General features: G+C 40.6%; 1 protein-coding gene across 4 annotated transcripts in view; it reads right to left on the minus strand.

Moving 5' to 3' along the window:
- The window catches only part of CD47 (CD47 molecule), a 43694-nt gene extending 24671 nt beyond the window's left edge, over nucleotides 1–19023 (minus strand). For 3 of the 4 annotated variants that reach the window (XM_046658097.1, XM_046658096.1, XM_046658095.1), the window contains exons 1-2: nucleotides 18862–19023; nucleotides 7970–8323 (exon numbers count right to left, since the gene is read on the minus strand). In XM_046658097.1, coding sequence (XP_046514053.1) covers nucleotides 7970–8323; nucleotides 18862–18907 — 400 coding nt within the window. In that variant the 5' untranslated portion in view covers nucleotides 18908–19023. Of the gene's footprint in view, nucleotides 1–7969; nucleotides 8324–10088; nucleotides 10286–18861 lie in introns of all 4 variants that reach the window. The other variant, XM_046658098.1, reaches the window with a different exon arrangement.
- Between the last annotated feature and the right edge of the window lie 7 nt (nucleotides 19024–19030).

The following is a 19030-nucleotide window of genomic DNA, read 5'->3' on the forward strand; positions in this document are numbered from 1 at the left end:
CGTAGAAAGTAGAGGAAGATGGGCACAGATGTTAGCTCAGGGCCAGTCTTCCTCAGCAAAAAGAGGAGGAGTGGCAGCAGATGTTAGCTCAGGGCTAATCTTCTCAAAAGAATAAAATAAAATATACAACTATGTGCTGGGGGGATTTGGGGAGAAAAAGCAGGAAAAAAAAGAAACTGTGATATTAAGACATCAAGTGAGATTTGTTGAGAACTTTAAAAAAATTAAGTTTAATTGCATCTTATCAACTCTAAAGACCATAATTTTATCTATGAAATTCCTTCTCTAACAATAAAGCGAAGTAAATGCAAGCATTTCAAACGGTGCCTGAACATGGGGGACTTTCCATGGGAAGAACACTTCTGCATACTGCCTGTAGCAAGCACTGGTGTTCCTCTGAGATCAACCCTTTCAAACCCTCCAGGGCTCTGCCTCTCCTATGAGCGCTTGAGGAACCTTGTGGGCTTTCACACCATAATGCTAGCCATGCCTTTCTTGTGTTAAGCTTATAACATTAAACTCAGGTAAAAATGTTCATGCTAATCCTCAGAATATAACAACATTATAAATTCTATCTTAGACACAGTAGCTTTCCAGAACCTAGCATTCTGCCCTATACACAGTAGACCCAGTAGGTTTGCTCTTGATGGTTCCAACAGCCATGAGAGAGTTTAGTGAGTGAATGAAGATGGGTTTTTTTGTTTTTGATGCTCCCATGTTTGTAGATCTTTACCAAGACAGAGATGTCTTCAGATACTCTGAATCTATACTTTAATTTCCAACTGAATTACCGAGCATCTTCCTGTACCAAAGAAAACCCATTTCACTTCAGTCTAAAATCCTCCCAGGAAAAACCTTTGTGAATTAGACTTAAGTTTTCATATCTAATGTCCAAAGGATTTGGTAAAAGCTCTGTGATCTAATGACTATTCTCAATCAACTTCTATTTTTCTCTCCCCACTCTCTCTACTATTTTGTTTTGAGTAGTGTACATTAACTCCTCAAACCCTCACAATTATTATATGAGGAATTAGTAACCCTTCCTTACACTGTGGAAACTGAGGCACAGTGAATTAAGGATCTTAAGTATCTTAAATTTTCATGTCCCAAACTGATACCCCTTCCCCAATTCCCCCACCTCTCCTCTTGACTTTCTCCATTTCCGTAGTGGTGACTCCATTTCTCCAGTTGCTCAGGCCAAAAACCTTGGAGTCATCCTTGACTGCTTGGTTTCTCTCACACTCCATATCTGGTCTGACAGCAAATCCTGTGGGTTCTACTTCAAAACACAGTCAGCATCTGATCTCATATTCAAGATGAGCTGACAATGAAATGTTTCATTGGCCTCCCTCCCTACACAATAGAACAATCTTCAACAATCTTAGGACATATTAACGGAAATCTACTAGTGAAAATAAGAAGTGCATGTGACCCTGGTCTGACCACTCATTTTTTGCTTATTACTCAAACATTTATTGAAAGCTCACCATGGGTAGTGTACTTTTCTAGGTATTTGACATCCAGCTGTAAACAAGGCACGTGGGGCCATGAGCTTGAGGAGGGGGAGGACTGAAGAACAGACTCTTGTGGGTACTAAAGAAAGGCCTCCGGGGAGAGGAGCTAGATCTGAGCCTTGGATGGGAAGAAGCCTGTCATGTGAAGACAGGGAAGAAGAGATGCCAAAGGAACAGCAAGCTCAAGCTACCAAATGATAGCCACTGTGGCTAGAATTTAGTGAGACAAGATGAGATGGGAAGAGTGTGCTGGGGCAAGATCACATTGGGTCTTAAGAGCTTGTTAAGAGAGTTTGGATTTTATTGTAAGAGCAACAAGTGATTGGAAAGCCTCAAACAGGGAAGACAAATGATCTGACTCACTGAAAATCTTCTTTGGCAGCCATGTGGAGCATGGATTATAGAGAAGCAGGACCTATCAGAAAGTCACTGCAGGAACTGGGTGGTAGTGGGCCGTGGAAGTGGCCCACAAATGCAGTCCTGAGTTCAGTTTTACTCATCATATTTAGAGACATAACACAGAACCGTTCCAAAGGAAGGTGATTAGAATGGGGATCCTGAAACCATGAGCAACGGCTGAAAGAACTGGGGATTTTTACCTTAGAGAAGAATAAACTCGGGGAGAGAAATACAACAGCCTTCCCAGTGAGTGAGAAATTTTGGGGATGCAAGTTTTAGCTTGACTGATGGAAGAACTGGCACTGCCTGACAATAGACCAAGATCCTTAAGGAAGTAAGAGTCTCATCAGGTCAAGTGTTTTAGGTAAAAAGTTGGAATGACCAACTACCCGGGGTGTGATAGAAATAATTCATGAATTAGTTGGTGAGACAGGCTAGATGACTACCAGATGACTCCAAGCTTCTATGCATAAATAATAAGTTTAAGAGAGAGTTCAATGACAGAAAGAGGGTGGGATTATAGAACAAAAAATTTTATGTCTAAGTGATTCTGAACTGGAGATTATCAGAATCACCTGGCGGTTTACTCTAACTGCACACGCTCTCCCCTCTCAGCTCCCACCCCAAGATTTGAATATGTTCTCCATGGTAAGTGTCTGGGTGGATGGGGGTGGGAGGTCCATGATTCTCTCAGTTTAAAATCACTGCCGCAGATCCCTGCTGTAATTTACCTCCTTCCACTGACACGAATATGTTACTTCTAACTTGTTACGGTGGGAAGAGTTTGAGGATCAATGAATTGGACATTCAAGAACAATGAGACGCTGGGGAAAAAACAATGCTTTATACAAAACCACTATATGCCCGTGAAGCTATTGATTTGCTATGGTAGTACTGTCAGATGACCTCAACTCTTGTTCCCCAAGGGGAGAGGGGGACAAGATACTTCTCTAAGGTATCTGTCAACTCTCAATTTCTACGGCACTAAGAAAATAAGCCTAAAATGGAGTAAGAACATCATCAAATATTTTTCCACCTCAGGATTAAGAAAGATAACCCAAGGGCATCCATAATCTTATTCCACTCAAGCTATGGCTGACAACTCTGCCAACATTACTCTCCCCCAATTCCTGGTCAGGTAGAGTGGTTCCTAGGAAGATGAACTTCTCATTGGTGGAAAGGCAAAGAAATGATATTAAGAGGGTGTGGTCTACGGATGAGTGTGTAAATTTTGCTCCCAAGTCTAAGTATTACAAAAGACAGGGACTTAATTTCTTTTATCACTGTGTGCAAAATGGGATAAGCCAAAAAAGTGAAGAGGTCACTCCAATTAATTGTGTGCTCCTCCTTCAAACACATACATGGTAAACCTTCACAAACACAGAGAACACCAGTTTCTAACAAAAGAAGATCACAATAAAATTTACAACACTAAAATTCAAGCCAAATTTTTATATGATGTTTCAGGATAGTGACGGCTTTTTTGATGTATTGACTTGGGTAGGCTACAGCCCTCAGTTATTTAATCAAACTCAGAATTCAAAGGTTCCCCCCAGCAAATCCCTGACCCCTGCAGTCAGCCTTTTATAATCCCCTCTCCTTGAAGGAGGGGTGGGACTGTGAATATGACAGATTTCATTCCTATGATTACATTGAGTAATATGGCAAAAGGGATTATGCTGATGTAATCAAGATCGCCAATCAGTTGACTTTAACAAAGGGTGACTGTCCTTGGGAGAGAGGGGGCTGACCTAATCAAGTGAATCCTTAGGAGAATCCAGGTTCTTCCTGACAAAAGAAATTCAACACGTGAGAGGGATTCAACAAGAGGAAGAATCTTCTTTGCTGGCTTTAACTATGGAAGAGACTGTGCGGCAAGGAATGGGGGCAACCTCTAGGAGCTGAGAGAAGCCCTAGCAGACATCCAGCAGAGAAACAGGGACCTCAGTCCTACCATCACCAGGAATTGCATTCTGCCACAATCATGTGAGCTGGGAACAGGACCCTGAACTCCACATGAGAACGCAGCCTGGCCGACGCCTTGATTTTAGCCTTCTAAGACTTTGAGTGGAGAATCCAGTCACACTGACCAGAACTGAGACCTACAAAACTGAGAGTGAATAAATGGGTGTTGGTTGGTTGGTTGTTTTTTTTCTGCTTTTATCTCCCCAAACCTCCCTGTAGACAGTTGTATATCTTAGTTGCACGTCCTTCTAGCTGTGGGATGTGGGACGCCACCTCAACGTGGCCTGACGAGCAGTACCATGTCCACGCCCAGGATCCGAACCCTGGGCCACCGCAGCGGAGCGTGCGAACTTAACCACTCGGCCACGGGACCGGCCCCTGGGTGTTGTTTTAGCAGCTACATTTGTGGTTATTTGTTACACAGCACTGGAAAACTGATATAGGAATCTTGCAATCCTTCACGTCAACATTATGAACGTAATGTATATCATGCTGATAATGACAGAAAATAGCAATTCTGCTGAACTTGAACTGACCTTTTTAAACAAAATCCTAATAGGGAAATGTAAAATGGTAAGCTTCTAAGTTTTTGCATCATTAATAATATAAAGATAGATATTAATAACAAATTTTATAACTATTATTTACATTTGGTATTTGGTTGTTTACAAGGTGTTTTCATAGAAACCGTATATAGTATGATGGCAAAAATACTGGGTTTTGAAGACAGACGGATCTAGGTTAAAATCCTGGCTATGATTCTGACCTTGAACAAGTACCCTAAATCTCTCTTGCTCCTCATCTGTTAAATGGTAAGACCTGTGTCTATCTCCTAGCGTTCTCGAAAAGATCACAGGATACACGAACTTAATGTATCCGACATGTGCTCAAATAGACGTTAGGTTATTTTACTCTTCTCATTTGTACTGCCATCACTTCCTTGAAAGCAGGGTTCATGTCTCAGTCATCACTGAATCCACAATGCCCGGCATACAGTAGGCACTCAATAAATCTTTGTTTAAGTAAGAGCGATATTAACTTATTTACATCTCAAACAATCCTGTGATGGAGATGGCATCCCCAGTTTACAGAGAAAAAACTGAGGCCCAGATGGGTTGATTTTCTTACCCAAGGTTTCTTAAACTAGAAAATGGTGAAGCCCAGAGAAAGCTTTCTACATTCAAGTCCTGTGCTCCTTCCATGTACTGTGCTATCCACAGGCACCACGCTATCTCATAGACAATATTTCCACATATTCAGTCTCAGTGCTCCAAAAAAGGGCACAAAGAATGGCCACCATTACTCCCCTTTCTACTGAGTGGAATTCTCTATTAAGCAATTTCTATTCCTCATTTATGTCTGCATTTGCAAAAAAGCACAACATAGTAGAAATGGTTTCTATTACCTAAATCCCCAAAGTCCACATGATGGGTAAGTATCATTATCACAATAAATTTGCATTCCACAAGAAGAGTCCTGCCCCAATTAACCTTTTTGTGCAAAGGAGGTTTTCCTTTTTTTGTTCAGTCAAAAAATGGATGCAAAATAGTGACAACGCCAGATGCTGGCAAGGACATGAGGAAGCTAGATCACCCGTATGTTGCCGATGGGAGTGTAAAATGGAACCACCACTCTGGAAAACAGTTTGGCAGTTTCCTTAAAAACTAAGCATATACTTACATACAACCCAGTAATGGACCTTCTGGGCATTTATTCAGAGAAATGAAGACTATGTCCACATAAAAACCTGTATGTGGTTGTTCACGGCAGCTTCACTTGTAATAGCCAAAAACTGGAAACAACCAAAATGTCCTACAACAGGTGAACGCTTAAACAAGCTGTGAGATATCGATGCATGGACTACTACTCAGCCAAAAGAACAAAGGAGAGAACGAACTATTGATGCACACAACTTGGGTGGAGGATTCCATTTATATATCAGGGTTGAAATGACAAAACTACAGATATGGAGGACGAATTAGTGCTTGCCAGGTTAGGGATAGTAGGGCTATGACCATAAAGGGGTTACAGAGGGGCAAGATCTTTGTATTAATGGAATAGTTCTATATCCTGATTGCAGTGGTAGTTACAGAAATATACACGTGATAAAATGACAGAAATATACTCACACGGTACCACTGTAAACCTGCTGGCTTTGACATTTTACTATACTTCATAAGATGTAACCACGGGGGAAACTGGATGAAGAGTACATTGTACCTCTCTGTTCTATCTTTGCAACTTCCTGTGATCTATAATTATTCCAAAAAAATACGTGTGAAGCCTAATGTCTAGGACCTCTGGTAGAATCTTCTACGTTCTTTACAACAAAACAATTCCTTCTCATTTTAACGGCCCCAAAAGTAAGCACAGTTCATATTTTATAGGGTACCTTGAAAACAAAGAATGGTAAAACTACCGCCCATAAAATTAGAAACTCTGCCTTCATCTCTGGTACTGGTGTTCCTTTCCCAATCACCTTCATTCCGTCTTCTGGCTTCTCAAGTCTTGTATCTTGAGCTTACCAGTTTACCCTTCGGTGATCTCTACTACATTCCAAAATGACTGCTCCCCCAGGTCTTGTTTTTCTCTTCCCAGAAACTGTACATTTTATCAGGAAAATTTCAACTGGATATTAGATCATCCAGTCCCAGTCAGTCACAGGGCATATGACTGAATGATCAGACCAGCGCTGAAAGGCATACATTAAAAAAAGCTCCTTAAGCCCACATTAACATCAAATAAATAATAGTTACAATGGAAGAGAGATTTCTGAGCAGAAAAGCCTTCCAAACTCTGCTAGCCTTGTCTAAGCCATCTCCTGCCCCCTCCTCAGTGCGCTAAAATCCCTCTCACAACACTGCGGGCCAGCTTCAAGAACAGATGTCTCATTTCATAAAGCAAACATCCCAGGAACACAACTAATGTTTGCAAAACACTTTGGTTTACAAAGAACTTGTACATGAGGGATCTCATTTGATGCTCGTTAGACTATAGCAAACATAAAAGCAGGGATCTATTTTCATGCCATTTTAGAGATGAGGCAACTTGGACTCAGTGAAGCAACTTCTCAAGATCATATAAGTAAATAGTTAAGTTGCAGAATAGGGAAAGAACGCAGATCTCCTGAGTCCTAATTCTGAGCAACGTCAAGATACTCCATCAAACTAAACACCCCATTCCCAATCTGGTAACAGACATCTTAAAGCAGTAAACACTAGAAGAGTAGAAGGCAAATAGTTGATCCAACTGAACTGTTCTAGTCTCATCTGAAGCAGAGATTCTCAAGGTATGGTCTAATCTTGAGATCAGTAATATGTCTAGTGATTCTAAACAGGGCTTTCAAAATAGAGAGTCAGAATGCACTTATATGTGGTTGAAGACATCGACTGGCACAGCAAGGAAGAGAAAAGAAAACACACTGTTGACTTGAGCTAACTTTACTACTTTATACAACTCATCAAGCCAAGTTTGTGAGGAAAGTGCAGAATCACGGTGCTATAGCCAAGGTGAATTCAAACAAATCAAATCAGATCCCTAGCTCTCCCACATCTTGGCCAAAGAAAAGAACAGTAAAGCAAGACTAAGCACAGGAAACCTCAAGGAATCAACCAGGATAAGTGATTTTTAACCTCCTGATTCTCCTTCTAATCCATTCTTTCCAGACGGAGCATAGTTGGGATTTGTCAACCCTTGATCAAAGTGTAAGGTTAAAAAAAAAAAAAAAGACAATAATTGGAAAGAAGCCAGAAAATTAATCACGTGAAAGAAAGTACTTTTGATGGCAGCAAAGAGAAGGGCAGAGTAGATGACCCCAGGACCGCTCACCCCAGTAAAACAGTCCTCAGACCAAAAGTCTGAGAACTACACAGTATGCAAATGAGCAAACAGAAAAGGAGTTTCACTGTGAAAAGTAGAAGAGCAAGTAAGATAAAACTCATGATCTTAAAGCTGCTAAACATTACATCAACCTTTATTATTAATAGCCTGCTTTTTGATTCAAAGGAGTTCCTAGTCCCATTTTACCCCCTTTCTAATAGGATCGGGTTGCTGCAGGAAAAATAAAAGAAAAGCTATTATAGAAGTCTTACCGACACGATATTTTAGTTCTATGATGGTTTCGCCTTCTCTGCTTAATTCTGTTACTTCACAGGTGTAGTTTCCTACACAGGCATCACTCTTATCCATCTTCAGAGATGCAACGCCCTTTAGTAACTCTGAGGGTGTGATTTCTGCGCTCTTAAAGCCTTTGCTGGAAGGGGACATTTGATTTTGATTTTGTCCATCATAGATGAAAATGTCTTTTCCTTTAAATTTCCACTTTACAAACATATCACTAATGTTTGTCGCCTTCACATTAGTAACGAAGCATGGGATGATGACAGTTTTATTGCAAACGGTGTATTCTACAGACTTGATAACGTTAAATATTAGCTGAGCTGAACCTGGAAAAGAAAAATAAAGAAAATTCATTTTGTTGTAGAATTTTGTAAGATCATAGGTATGTTACAAACCCTTAAGATAAAGAATAATGCTTCAGTTGTTCACTCAAGAAAGCAGTGCAGCTGTAGAGAAGATGGGCAAGATAAAAAAAAGGAAACAAATTATTTTAATATCACTATGCATAGCTGGTAGGCAACACTATAAATTTTCCTTATTACTTCTGAGTAATACAAAGTATACATTACCATGTGTCTTGGAAATAAATTCAGCAACCATGTTGGAACATGCAGGTGTAGTGTCTGACTTTGGAAGCTTTGAAGTAATCTTTACTGCCTACGGATATATGTAGAAAAATACTGCCCTTACCATGGGAAAATTTTGAGCAGAAAATCTAACCAAATATTATATTCAGTCTCAACTTCTATACACTTCCTCCAAATACAACTTGCAAAACTGATATGAAGTTTATCTCTATCCTTATGTTGCACTTCTCAAAAAAGTGGCAGACTCTACTGTACTTTAATATAAAAAGTAAATTGGATAAATCATATCACATCTTTCCACTAGTCTTAGAATGCTAAGGAGAAAAAATTCTCTGTGGCTATTTCCTCATTGCAAAATACAGACAGCAACAGACATGTGTATGCAAGTATTATAAAGGATTATACACAATTGAAAGGCATTTTCCCACCCCTATATTTCATTGAAACCACAAATAAAAATTTCCAAATGTATATTACAGGTACTCCTCCTTCTAGAAATCATAAGCTGCTCAAAATAAAGCTAAAAAGCTAGTTGAAACCAAGAGCAGATACTGCTAATGAGTGGGATATATTCTGTCAACTCTTCTCAATAGAATAAACTACCAGTCGTTACCTTATAAGAGAGAGAAAGGGAAAGCAAAGGCAACGATTCCTCTTTCATCTGAAACACGCAAGAATGTGGAGAAACTGTAGTTGTCTTCCATATTCTTTTCTCTAAGTAGTTGGCTTTTCTCTCAAAAAGCCAATCATTAACAAATATAAATAAAATATCAACTTTAATAGTTCATCCTTAAGCTTTTTTCTTTCCATATAAACTGGGAATAAAAAGCAGGGGCATAGGATGTTATTATTCTAGGAACACTAGTATTCTTCCATAAATGCCCACTGAATTGAATGCTAGGATGCAGAGTGGAATATGAACTGAACAACGTTCAGAAAGCCTGAGTACAAATCCCATCTCTGTCACTTTTCAGTATGCGACCTTAAGCAAGTCACTTAACTTTTCTAAGCCTTGGTTTCCTTGCTGTAAGGAAGAGGTCAAAAACAAACAGTGGGCTACCTCACAGAATTGTGGTGAGCACCAAAGGAGAAAGTACATTGGCAAGGTCCCCTGTGCTGTAAATATGGAGGATGATACTACAAAAACTAGGCAGTGTGGCATTTTCATGTAATGATCGGGACCTTCTCTGACTGGCAGGTCTATTGCTATATTTCCAGTAATTTTCAGTCTGAACCCACCTTGGGGGCATCCACAGCTTATGTCTTCCCAGTTCTCTACATTTCTAGCCACTCCAATATTAGAAAGCTCCAGGCAAACCTGGATTTCCAACTGCATTCTTCAAAACCTGCACATCGTGAACTATTTCCCCCGAGAAAGAAGCACTGAGAAGAAGACTATAGTGTACAACAAGGAGAGAAGAAAGTGGCTATGATGTTAGGATTAGAAAGGAAGGAAAGTGTCAGAAACTATGGTGAGTGATGATGAAATGGACAAAAAGATTACCAGGTGTCGTTTCAGTGGCATGCTGGGCATTGTCTGACAGATCCTTTGGGAATATCTGATTCTACAGGGCCTTGTGCCTTTCGCTGTGTTTGACTGTGCTCTTTCACAATTTTGTAAGTTGTAGAAAACTGATGATAATGCAAATGATTCGTGTCCATAGAGATACAAATAAGCTTTGTTCTGCAATTGATTTCCACCTAGTGGAAGAGAGGATTTCAAAAAATTACATTTTACTGCCCCCAGGACATTGACCAATTTTGCATCTATTAGCAAATCCCTTTCAGCATTTCTGGTTGCCTATAAAGGTGTCTGTTCTTCCAATTTTCTTTTAAAACCAAGACGGTTTCACCATCTTCCTGGTTTGCTCATTAATTAATGTATGAAATAAAATCTTTGACACATGTTCATTTTATATTTGAGTCAAAATTGTATCTTCTAAAAATTATCCTTTAATAAAAGAAATATAAGTGAAGAGTTCAGTTATTTTCGCGAACTTTTTTAGAAGGCTCTAGGTAAGTAAGAAATGGTCGGCAAACACTACAATTTCATAACTTACATTTAGAGAAGGAATTTTTTCTAAAGAATACAGAAAGCACTAATTGTACTGCAATAATTGTTGTAATAAAAAAATTTATAGCTGAAGCAATTTAAGTAGAATAAATGCTGTCAATAAAATCCAAAGTAAAATTGACCTGGATAAACCATAACTTGAATAACCCTTGCACTAATAATTAATAAATAAGGGTAGTCCAAAAATGTCACTCCACCAGCTGTTAACTACAACTTCATCCTCTATAAACATTTATTAAAGAACGATTTAGTAAAATTATCTGATTTGCATTTTCTCTCTTTTGCCTACTGCCTTCTGATGAAACAGCAAAGTGAAGGAAAGATTTAAAATATAGAGAGTAAATAAAGGAACACAGATAATTAACATGAATGAGGAAAGTCTGAATAATCAAGATATGCCTATAGGAGTCTAAATCAGATAGAAACAGATAAATATAACCATCAGTGATTCCAGAGTTACAGATAAATTAACAAACAAAATGAGAAAATTATTTTATAACAAATACCAAAAATATTGGACCTTACAACCTCTGTGAATACGGACTACCAACCCAAACCATCTCATATCACAGTCCTGAAAACAGCTACTATGTTGCAAAGAAGGCTCAATGCATTATAGTCACAGAATACAAGTCCAGCTCAGAAATTTAAAAATGCAACAAGCATTTATTGAGAATTATCTAACTGAACCAGTGTGATAGGATGTGGGGATACAACGATGAAAAAAATGCAGGAATTATCTTTTAGAAGCTTTTAATTCTGTCTTGGGGGAACGTTATGTACTTTGTATAACCCAAGGTCATAAGCGCCATCCTTCCTGTGTGAACAAAGTGCTACGGATGGGCAGGAGAGCAATCCATCTCACAGACTTCTAAGAAAGTCTGTGTTGCTACTACAGGGACAAAAGAAGATCGTCACAGTCCTCACCCATCTGGGCCTTGGATCTTTCATCTTTCTTACATGTTCCACGTAAAATTTCTCTCCTTTGTAACAATTCTTAAATCACTCTCCTTTTGCAAGACCAAACCCTGTACTCTCCAAAGGAGCCCTCTGTCCATTTATTAATGCAAAGTGACTCCTTCAGATGAGAAGCCAGAAGCTTCCAATAGTCCCACCTATACATTTACCTGCAACCCCAACTCTCTACACCTCTTTTCCCCCCACAGCCTCCTCTTCAGAAACGAACCCCTTCACCTAAGAACTCGTTTCCATTTCTGCCTCCACAACCGTCCATCTCCTCAAGGCCTTTCTCTAGTTGATTACCAGCCTCCTATAGCCCTCTATTCCATTTACACGTTTTTAATTTTCTTTTACATTTTAAAAAAATGCTTGAATACTAGCCAACTTCTTAATCCCTCATACTCACCTCTCTCTTCCCTAGCATCCTAAAATAATAATCTAAATGCATTTCTTCACCTCCTATTCACCTCTTAAATCTCTGCCACCCGACCTCCACGTCCCCAACTCTCCTTTTTTCACTACAACAGCTCTTGCCAAAGTCACCAGCAATCCCTTGTGAAAACTCATACGTGCACGGTTCGCTTTCTGTGTTGACTTCTCTACAGTCCTCGAGCCAGTGGGCAGCTCCTTTCTTGCTCTTGTCCCTTGGCCTCTGTGATGTCTCTTGATTCTGAACTTCATCCTACTGCTTTGTCCACCCCATCTCAGCTCTCTTTCCTTTATTGAAATCTATTCCTTGACTCACAATAAAGATTAGTGTTCCTAAGGCCTTCCTATCCAGCACTGCCCTTCCACCCAGGCTTCTCCCTACTCCGTGGTTTTAACTACCTACACACATCTTATTTAACCAGGCCCCACCTTTCTCCTTAACTGCAGACCTTGGAAAACCACCTGTCTGCTGTGTATTTGTACTTGGATGTACCACTGTTACTTCACAGTCAACAGATCCAAAATCTTATTTACCTACTCCCTACCCTCCTCCCAAAACCTCAGCTACCTAAAGCGTTCTCTATTATTTACCAGTCAACCAGACCTGGACCTAGGAATCATGCTGGATTCCCCCTTCTCCTTAGCCACGGAGAAGTCTTGGTAGGCTTAACCTATTTAATAGTTCCTAAATCCAATGTCTGTTGTATGAATGAACTAGACATTCATCAATTCTCCCTTGAACTACAGCCATACCCTCCTAACCAGCTCCCTGCCTCCAACCTCAACGTTTCCCTATCTCAGCCCCAGTGTATTTTCCACAGTTCCCAAAATAGCTGCTCTAAATGCAAATGTGCACTCTTTTGCCTAATATACTGTAACAACACCCTCTCCCCCTTTTAGGCTAAATTCTAAGTGCATCAGCATGGAACACAAACTAGGTCCTTCAAGATCCTGTCCAGCTCCGCCTCCTGTACTCCTTCATTTCCAAACTAAGCTCCAATCATAATGACCTTGCTGCAATCCATGAATATGCACGTGCACTCTCATCTCCATGCCTTTGCATATGCTGCTCCCCTAGCCTAAAGAGACTCATACCCTTCACTGGGTGCAGAGGTAACAGCACACATTTTGGAGTCAGACTTTGGCTCGAGACAGCACTTCCTAGAGATACAACCTTAGACAAGTTACTCAACCTCTGAACATCAGTTTCCTCATCTATAAAATGTGAGTAGTGATAGTATAGACCTCATAGAGATTTTGTTAAGATTTAATAAGGTAAGACCATGAAGCTCTTAGTGCAGTGCCTTTCACACACATAGCAATGCTGAATACAGGGCAGCTATAGTTTGCTGACTTTGGCTCTTTCTGCTAAAGCACAGCTGAGATGCTCAATTCTGTACCCTTCTCTACCTCTCCTCAATGGTACTCACCTGCTCCTTATTGCTCCCATCACGCCCCCTTCCAGTGTTGTTGCTGTACTTCCTATTGAATCTTGTAAATACTATTTTACTTAACTGATCTCTCTCCATTAGGCTCAAAAGGTGGAAAAGCAAGGATAATATCTTCATTTGGTATCCTATGGACCTGACTCAGGGTCCACCAACCAGGACTCAATACATTCCTTATAAATGCAAAAAATTTAAAGTATGAATCCCAAGAAAGAAAAAGCTAAAAGTCATATCGGAGAGGATTCACTCTTCTTCTATATTTCAAGAGAATCTTCCACTGCTTCTCATGTCCATAGACCAGCTAATGGAATCATGAAGCTACATAATTTAATGGAAACTCTCAATGATGTCAGTTGCAGGTTGGATGGAGGAGTTCCTTAAAAATTACAGGAATGTGTCTAAGAATGATCTTCCAAGAGAGTGATGTTTAAACTGGGTCTTGAAGAATGAGCAGGGATGTTATGGAAAGGAAGGGCTTTCTAGGCAAAGAAGAGAGAAGGCCAAAACATTACAGTGAAAAACAAAGAAGTAAAATCAACATAAGTCAGATGTGGAGGTAAGGGAGAAACATTAAAATTATCAGTTAAAGCAGTATGTGTAACCAGTTACATCGTGGATTAACTACAGAGAAAAGAGATTTAGGGGAGAATATTCCTTCAATATTTAATAGGCTGAGTATTAAAGTACATGTGATCCAATAAAATGGAGATATCCAGTAGATTCTAGGATATATGGATCTGGATTTAAGAAGAAAGATTGGAGCTACAAAGACTTGGGAATCACCAAGAAGATAGCTGGTCGCTGAAATCATGAGCATAAACAAGATTGCTCAGAGAGTTCTTGCAAAGCACACACAGCAGGTACCAGAGAGTAAAATGTTGGGGAACATCAATATTTACGGATCAAACAGTTAAAGAGGAATAAACCAAAGAAGCCAGAAAAAGAAGTGAGAGAAGTAGGTGAGGCAGCAAAGAACACCACCGCAGACACCAAGGAAGGCTCTTAATATGGACAAAATAGATGGTAAGTGGAATGAGGACAAACAGCCTCTAGATTGAAAATTACGTCATTAGCTTCTTTATCTGCAGCAACGTCAATAGACTAGTAGAATCAGCAGTCCCACAAGTGATGGTACTTGGGAAGTGAAAGGGAGAAAGAAGACTCAGTGATTCTCTTCAATAAATGCAGCAGTGTAAGAAAGCAGAGGGAGAAGGCAAGAATGGAAGGAGTGTGGAGGCAGGGACAAGGGCAAGGTTTTTTGGTTCTTCTTGTTTGTTTCTTTTTAATATGGGGTAAAACTTGAGCACATCTGCAGGCTAAGGTGAAGGAGCCAAATGAGAGGGAAAAAAATCCAAGATACAAGACTGAAGAATTAAGCTAACTGGGCAGATCTCCAAAATGGTGGAAGTGATCGAGCTGTAGACAAGTGGTCCTTTCCTTGGAAAGGTGAATAGTCATCCTTCTGAAACTAGGTGAAGGAGGAGCATGAGAGGAAGGTTGCTTAAGATATTATAGATAAGTTTAGTAATGGTAGGAGGCAAGTTGAGAGAATCCACACCACACATCACTATTTTTCACAGTAGAGTAGGAAGTTAATTATCTGCTTGGAATGGATGTTCAGGAATGGGGAGAGAAGCCCCAGCAGTCACTAAGGGAAATGGAGTAAAGATACCTGCCAGAAGTGAATCCTACCAGTTTTTGCCATCTGATCTAGCCCCTCGTAGGAACCAGAGTTTCAAACTGAATCGGCTTGGAATTAGGGACAAAAACGAGTATTTAGTCAGATCTCTCCTCAATAGAGACCAGATACGTTCTGAGGTACAGAGGGGTGTGTTCACAAGTTGCTGAGTTTGACTCAAAGTAATCCCCTCACTAGATTTAAAAGTGGCCTTATAAGAATGGAAGTGGTCCACCTAGAATTACAGGGGGCAGTTTAAAGTCAGTAACACCCAATTATGGCCTTACCAAGCACTTAAAATATATTAAGGACCACCGAGGGCTAAAGACGAAAAATCCCTATTGTCTATAAACTACATCTTCAGTTATTAAGAAGCATACAGTCTGAAATTTGTATGTGCAAGGGGGTCTTGCAAAGTGCTTAGAGCATAGCTCTGGGCTCATACTGGCTTGAAACAGAAAAAGCAATTTTGACGGACCCTGCACTTGCCAGATCTCTTACCTTGCCTTTTGACCCTTAAGTGTGACATGTATTCAAATACACACACTTATTCTCCTAATCTAAATCTCAAACCCTGGGGTTGAGCAGATTCTGAGTCTTCCACAACTGCTCCATGGATATGGAATGAATTATTCAGAGAAGGGTGTAGCTTTTGATTCCTGTTTTAACTCCACCTAACCACAAAGAGGGGAAATCCAGGTCCTTGTTTTAGTCTGGGTATATCAGAATCAAATTTCCTGGGTGCTCTGACTACTACAATGAGTTTAGCAAAACTGAACCTATACTATTATTCTTGGGTTTTCGGGGTTTTTGTTTTTTTTTTTTTTTTAACGTAGAAGAAATGCCTGCACCAGTACACAAAGTGAAAGTAGTTTTATGACAAACCAAGAGCACATTCTCTTAGGCTGAGACACAAGATAGAAAAATACAGAAATTTTTATCTTGTATAAAAAGCTATGAGAGCAAAAACCTAAAAGATGGGCAAAATTGTTACATGAAAATTATGTCACAAAAAAAGAACACTGATATGTTAAAAACAATGCCTATAGTAGCTATCGTTGAGTTAACAATAAGGAATGCCAACTTAGTTTTAATAATACGAGTGATTATTTTGGATTTAGAATATTTATCAATTTGGGGAAAAACACCTATTTTTCATCTTTAGAACCTGGCCTTTCAAATCTCCATTAACAACTCAGTGGCAAAGATAAAACATCTGCCAAAATACAGATGACAGCATGAGCAAGTGTCCTAATGGCAGCATTTAGTGTAATGCTTTACCACGCCGTCTCTAGACTGCTGGGGCGGCCCCATAAATAAGTATTTCTAAACAGGCATTTACTTTCCTAAAATGGCAACTTGTGTTTAAAAGGGATATATTCTTTAGGAGAAAAGAAAACATTTTCGTCCAAGCAAGCCAAATTACTACTAGACTTAAGACAATAAAAATGTTTTTTAATTTAATCATGTTTACCCTTGATTTCAAAAACTCACTTTGAACAAAGAAAAATCATTCAACCACTGAAAAAGTTCATATCACTATCATTGAGTGAGGTTTTATTTCCAGTTAGTGAATACTACAGAAACTGCTGATGTGCTTTGAAACAATTATAATTGGACATAGAGGGGGAGGGAGGAAAGGAACACAGTAATTCATTCCGCATCTTGTAAACCGATACACGGGGGATGGGGGTGGGGGGATGGGGGTTGCAGTTTCCCTGACGAAAGGCATTTAGATAACTCCTTTTACCACAAAGGCCAACTGAAATGGTGGTAGCTTACGGGAAACTGGCTACCTTGATTATCAGCCGTCTGTAACTGAAACTGAAAGCAGTCTAACCGGTGCACACATGCAAGTCCGCGACTCCCTTTCTCATTCTAGACCCCAAAATCAGTCCCCCAAATACCCTGGGTTACGACTATTTGTGTTCTGAGGCTATGAACATCTGTTTATACATGTCCTTCTAAAACTACACATTAAAAACACACAAAAAGTCCATTATATCTTATGACAAACTCACTTAATGTTTTATATTCAACACTCAGAACTCAAATGCATAATGCGTCTATTCTCTTTTTTTTTAGGTTATTATTAACCAAGTATAATAAAATACCATAAAGTCTGAATTCTATGACTCTGTAGGGACTTCAGCACATTAAAAATTGTATGTAAATGAGTGTTAATTATATGTAATCTTAACTATTACTAAAGGAGGCCTACCAGAATTCCTAGTCCCAAAAGTACCATTCCAGCAATTCTTTCTAATCTACTTGAAAACAGGACCCTTATTTTTAAAACAGTACATGATTTACACTTTTTTACTCTTCAGACTAGCTTTGACACTAACCATCCGAATAAGAGATATTTTACTACAAATTTATAATCTGGTTCAAAATGAAGGCTGTCTGATTATACAACAGATTTCTGAAAGCAGTATTATTTTAGCTATATTGATAGTAATGGCAACAAGCCATTAATGACGATGACACGAAACACTACCTTATCAATAGCAACCCTTTAGATAATAGAGATATTGAAATTAACAGCTCCAACACCCCAGGATGTTTCAGAGAGCAGGGAAAGTGAGAAGCAGGGACTTAAGGGCATCTTGGAAAAAGCTTGAAGTCACAAGCCTCTATGAAGGCACAGCGAGGCTAGCAACCAGTTTAAAATGTAAATAAATTTCACCTTCTAGAATTCAACGTAACAATCGCTTGCTACTGTTACTCAAACAATTCTGAATCTTACAAAAAGTTCACAAAAGGCTCCACAGATGTGAAGGGTGACAGGCACTGCAGAGCCACGGAAACTCCTATTCCTTCCTCAATTTTTACAGACGAAGCACACGTTTTAAAAAAGAGAAATGGATTCCAAAAGCTGGGGGGCCAAGACGCCCTTGGCGTCAAAAGACGCTAAACGCTACTCTGACGCAAATCTGGACTAGAGGGTACTGTCTTTATACTTCAACAGAAATCCGGATTACTTTTAAAACGGTTCCCCCAAATAAAGTGGGAAAATGTGAACGTGAAATTTGGACTATATCAAAGTGGTTGATGGGGCGTGGGGGTAGCGAGAAAAAAAGTGGGTAAGAATAAGGAAGCTTATTTCTAGGTTTAGAAAAAAAAGATGGCCAGAAGATTCTTCTGATTAAATGCTGGGTTGGAAATGAAACTTACTTAATAGGGTCCTTTATGTCCCCTTAACTCCTCCGTTCATGTAGGAGGGCAAATAGGAGAAACCCCGTCTTGCAGACTTCGCCAAAATACGCACTTCCATCTCAAGAGGCCGGGCCCTCCCACTCTCCCTCCTTCATCGCCGACAGCGGTTAAGCACTGAGGAGGGAGAGGGGTGCGAAAAAGGAGGGATCCTAACAGCTGTCAGCCCCTCGCCTCCGATCGCGCCCTCTCTGTCTACACTGAATTGTTGCGGAAGGTGCACGGTTTGGAGTCTTCCTCGGGGTGTGCATCCGGAGGTGGACAGCGGGGGAAGGAGATGAGCCCCGCTCTCACGCAAGGGGACGAGGAAGAGGAGGGAAGGGGAGGAAGGGGGCGCCCGACTGACCGCGGGGCCCTCCCGGGTCCGCGCCCCGCCACCCGCTCCAGGCGCCGCGGGGCCAGCGGGGCGCAGCCCACACGCCCGCGGGGGCGGGGAGCCCAGGGCGCAGAGCCGGGAGCAGGGGCCACTCACCGCAGCACGCCGAGCCCAGCAGCAGCAGCAGCACCAGGGGCCACATCTCCGCGCCGCCGCGGGGTCGCCGTCGCCGCCGCCGCCGCCGCCGGTGTCTGGAGCAGCCGCCGCCGCCGCCGCCGCCACAAGCAGCACCGGCCGCCGCGGCTGTCAACGACAGCGCCCGCCG

This window comes from Equus quagga, chromosome 4, assembly GCF_021613505.1.
Source record: "Equus quagga isolate Etosha38 chromosome 4, UCLA_HA_Equagga_1.0, whole genome shotgun sequence".
Classification (NCBI taxonomy): domain Eukaryota; kingdom Metazoa; phylum Chordata; class Mammalia; order Perissodactyla; family Equidae; genus Equus; species Equus quagga.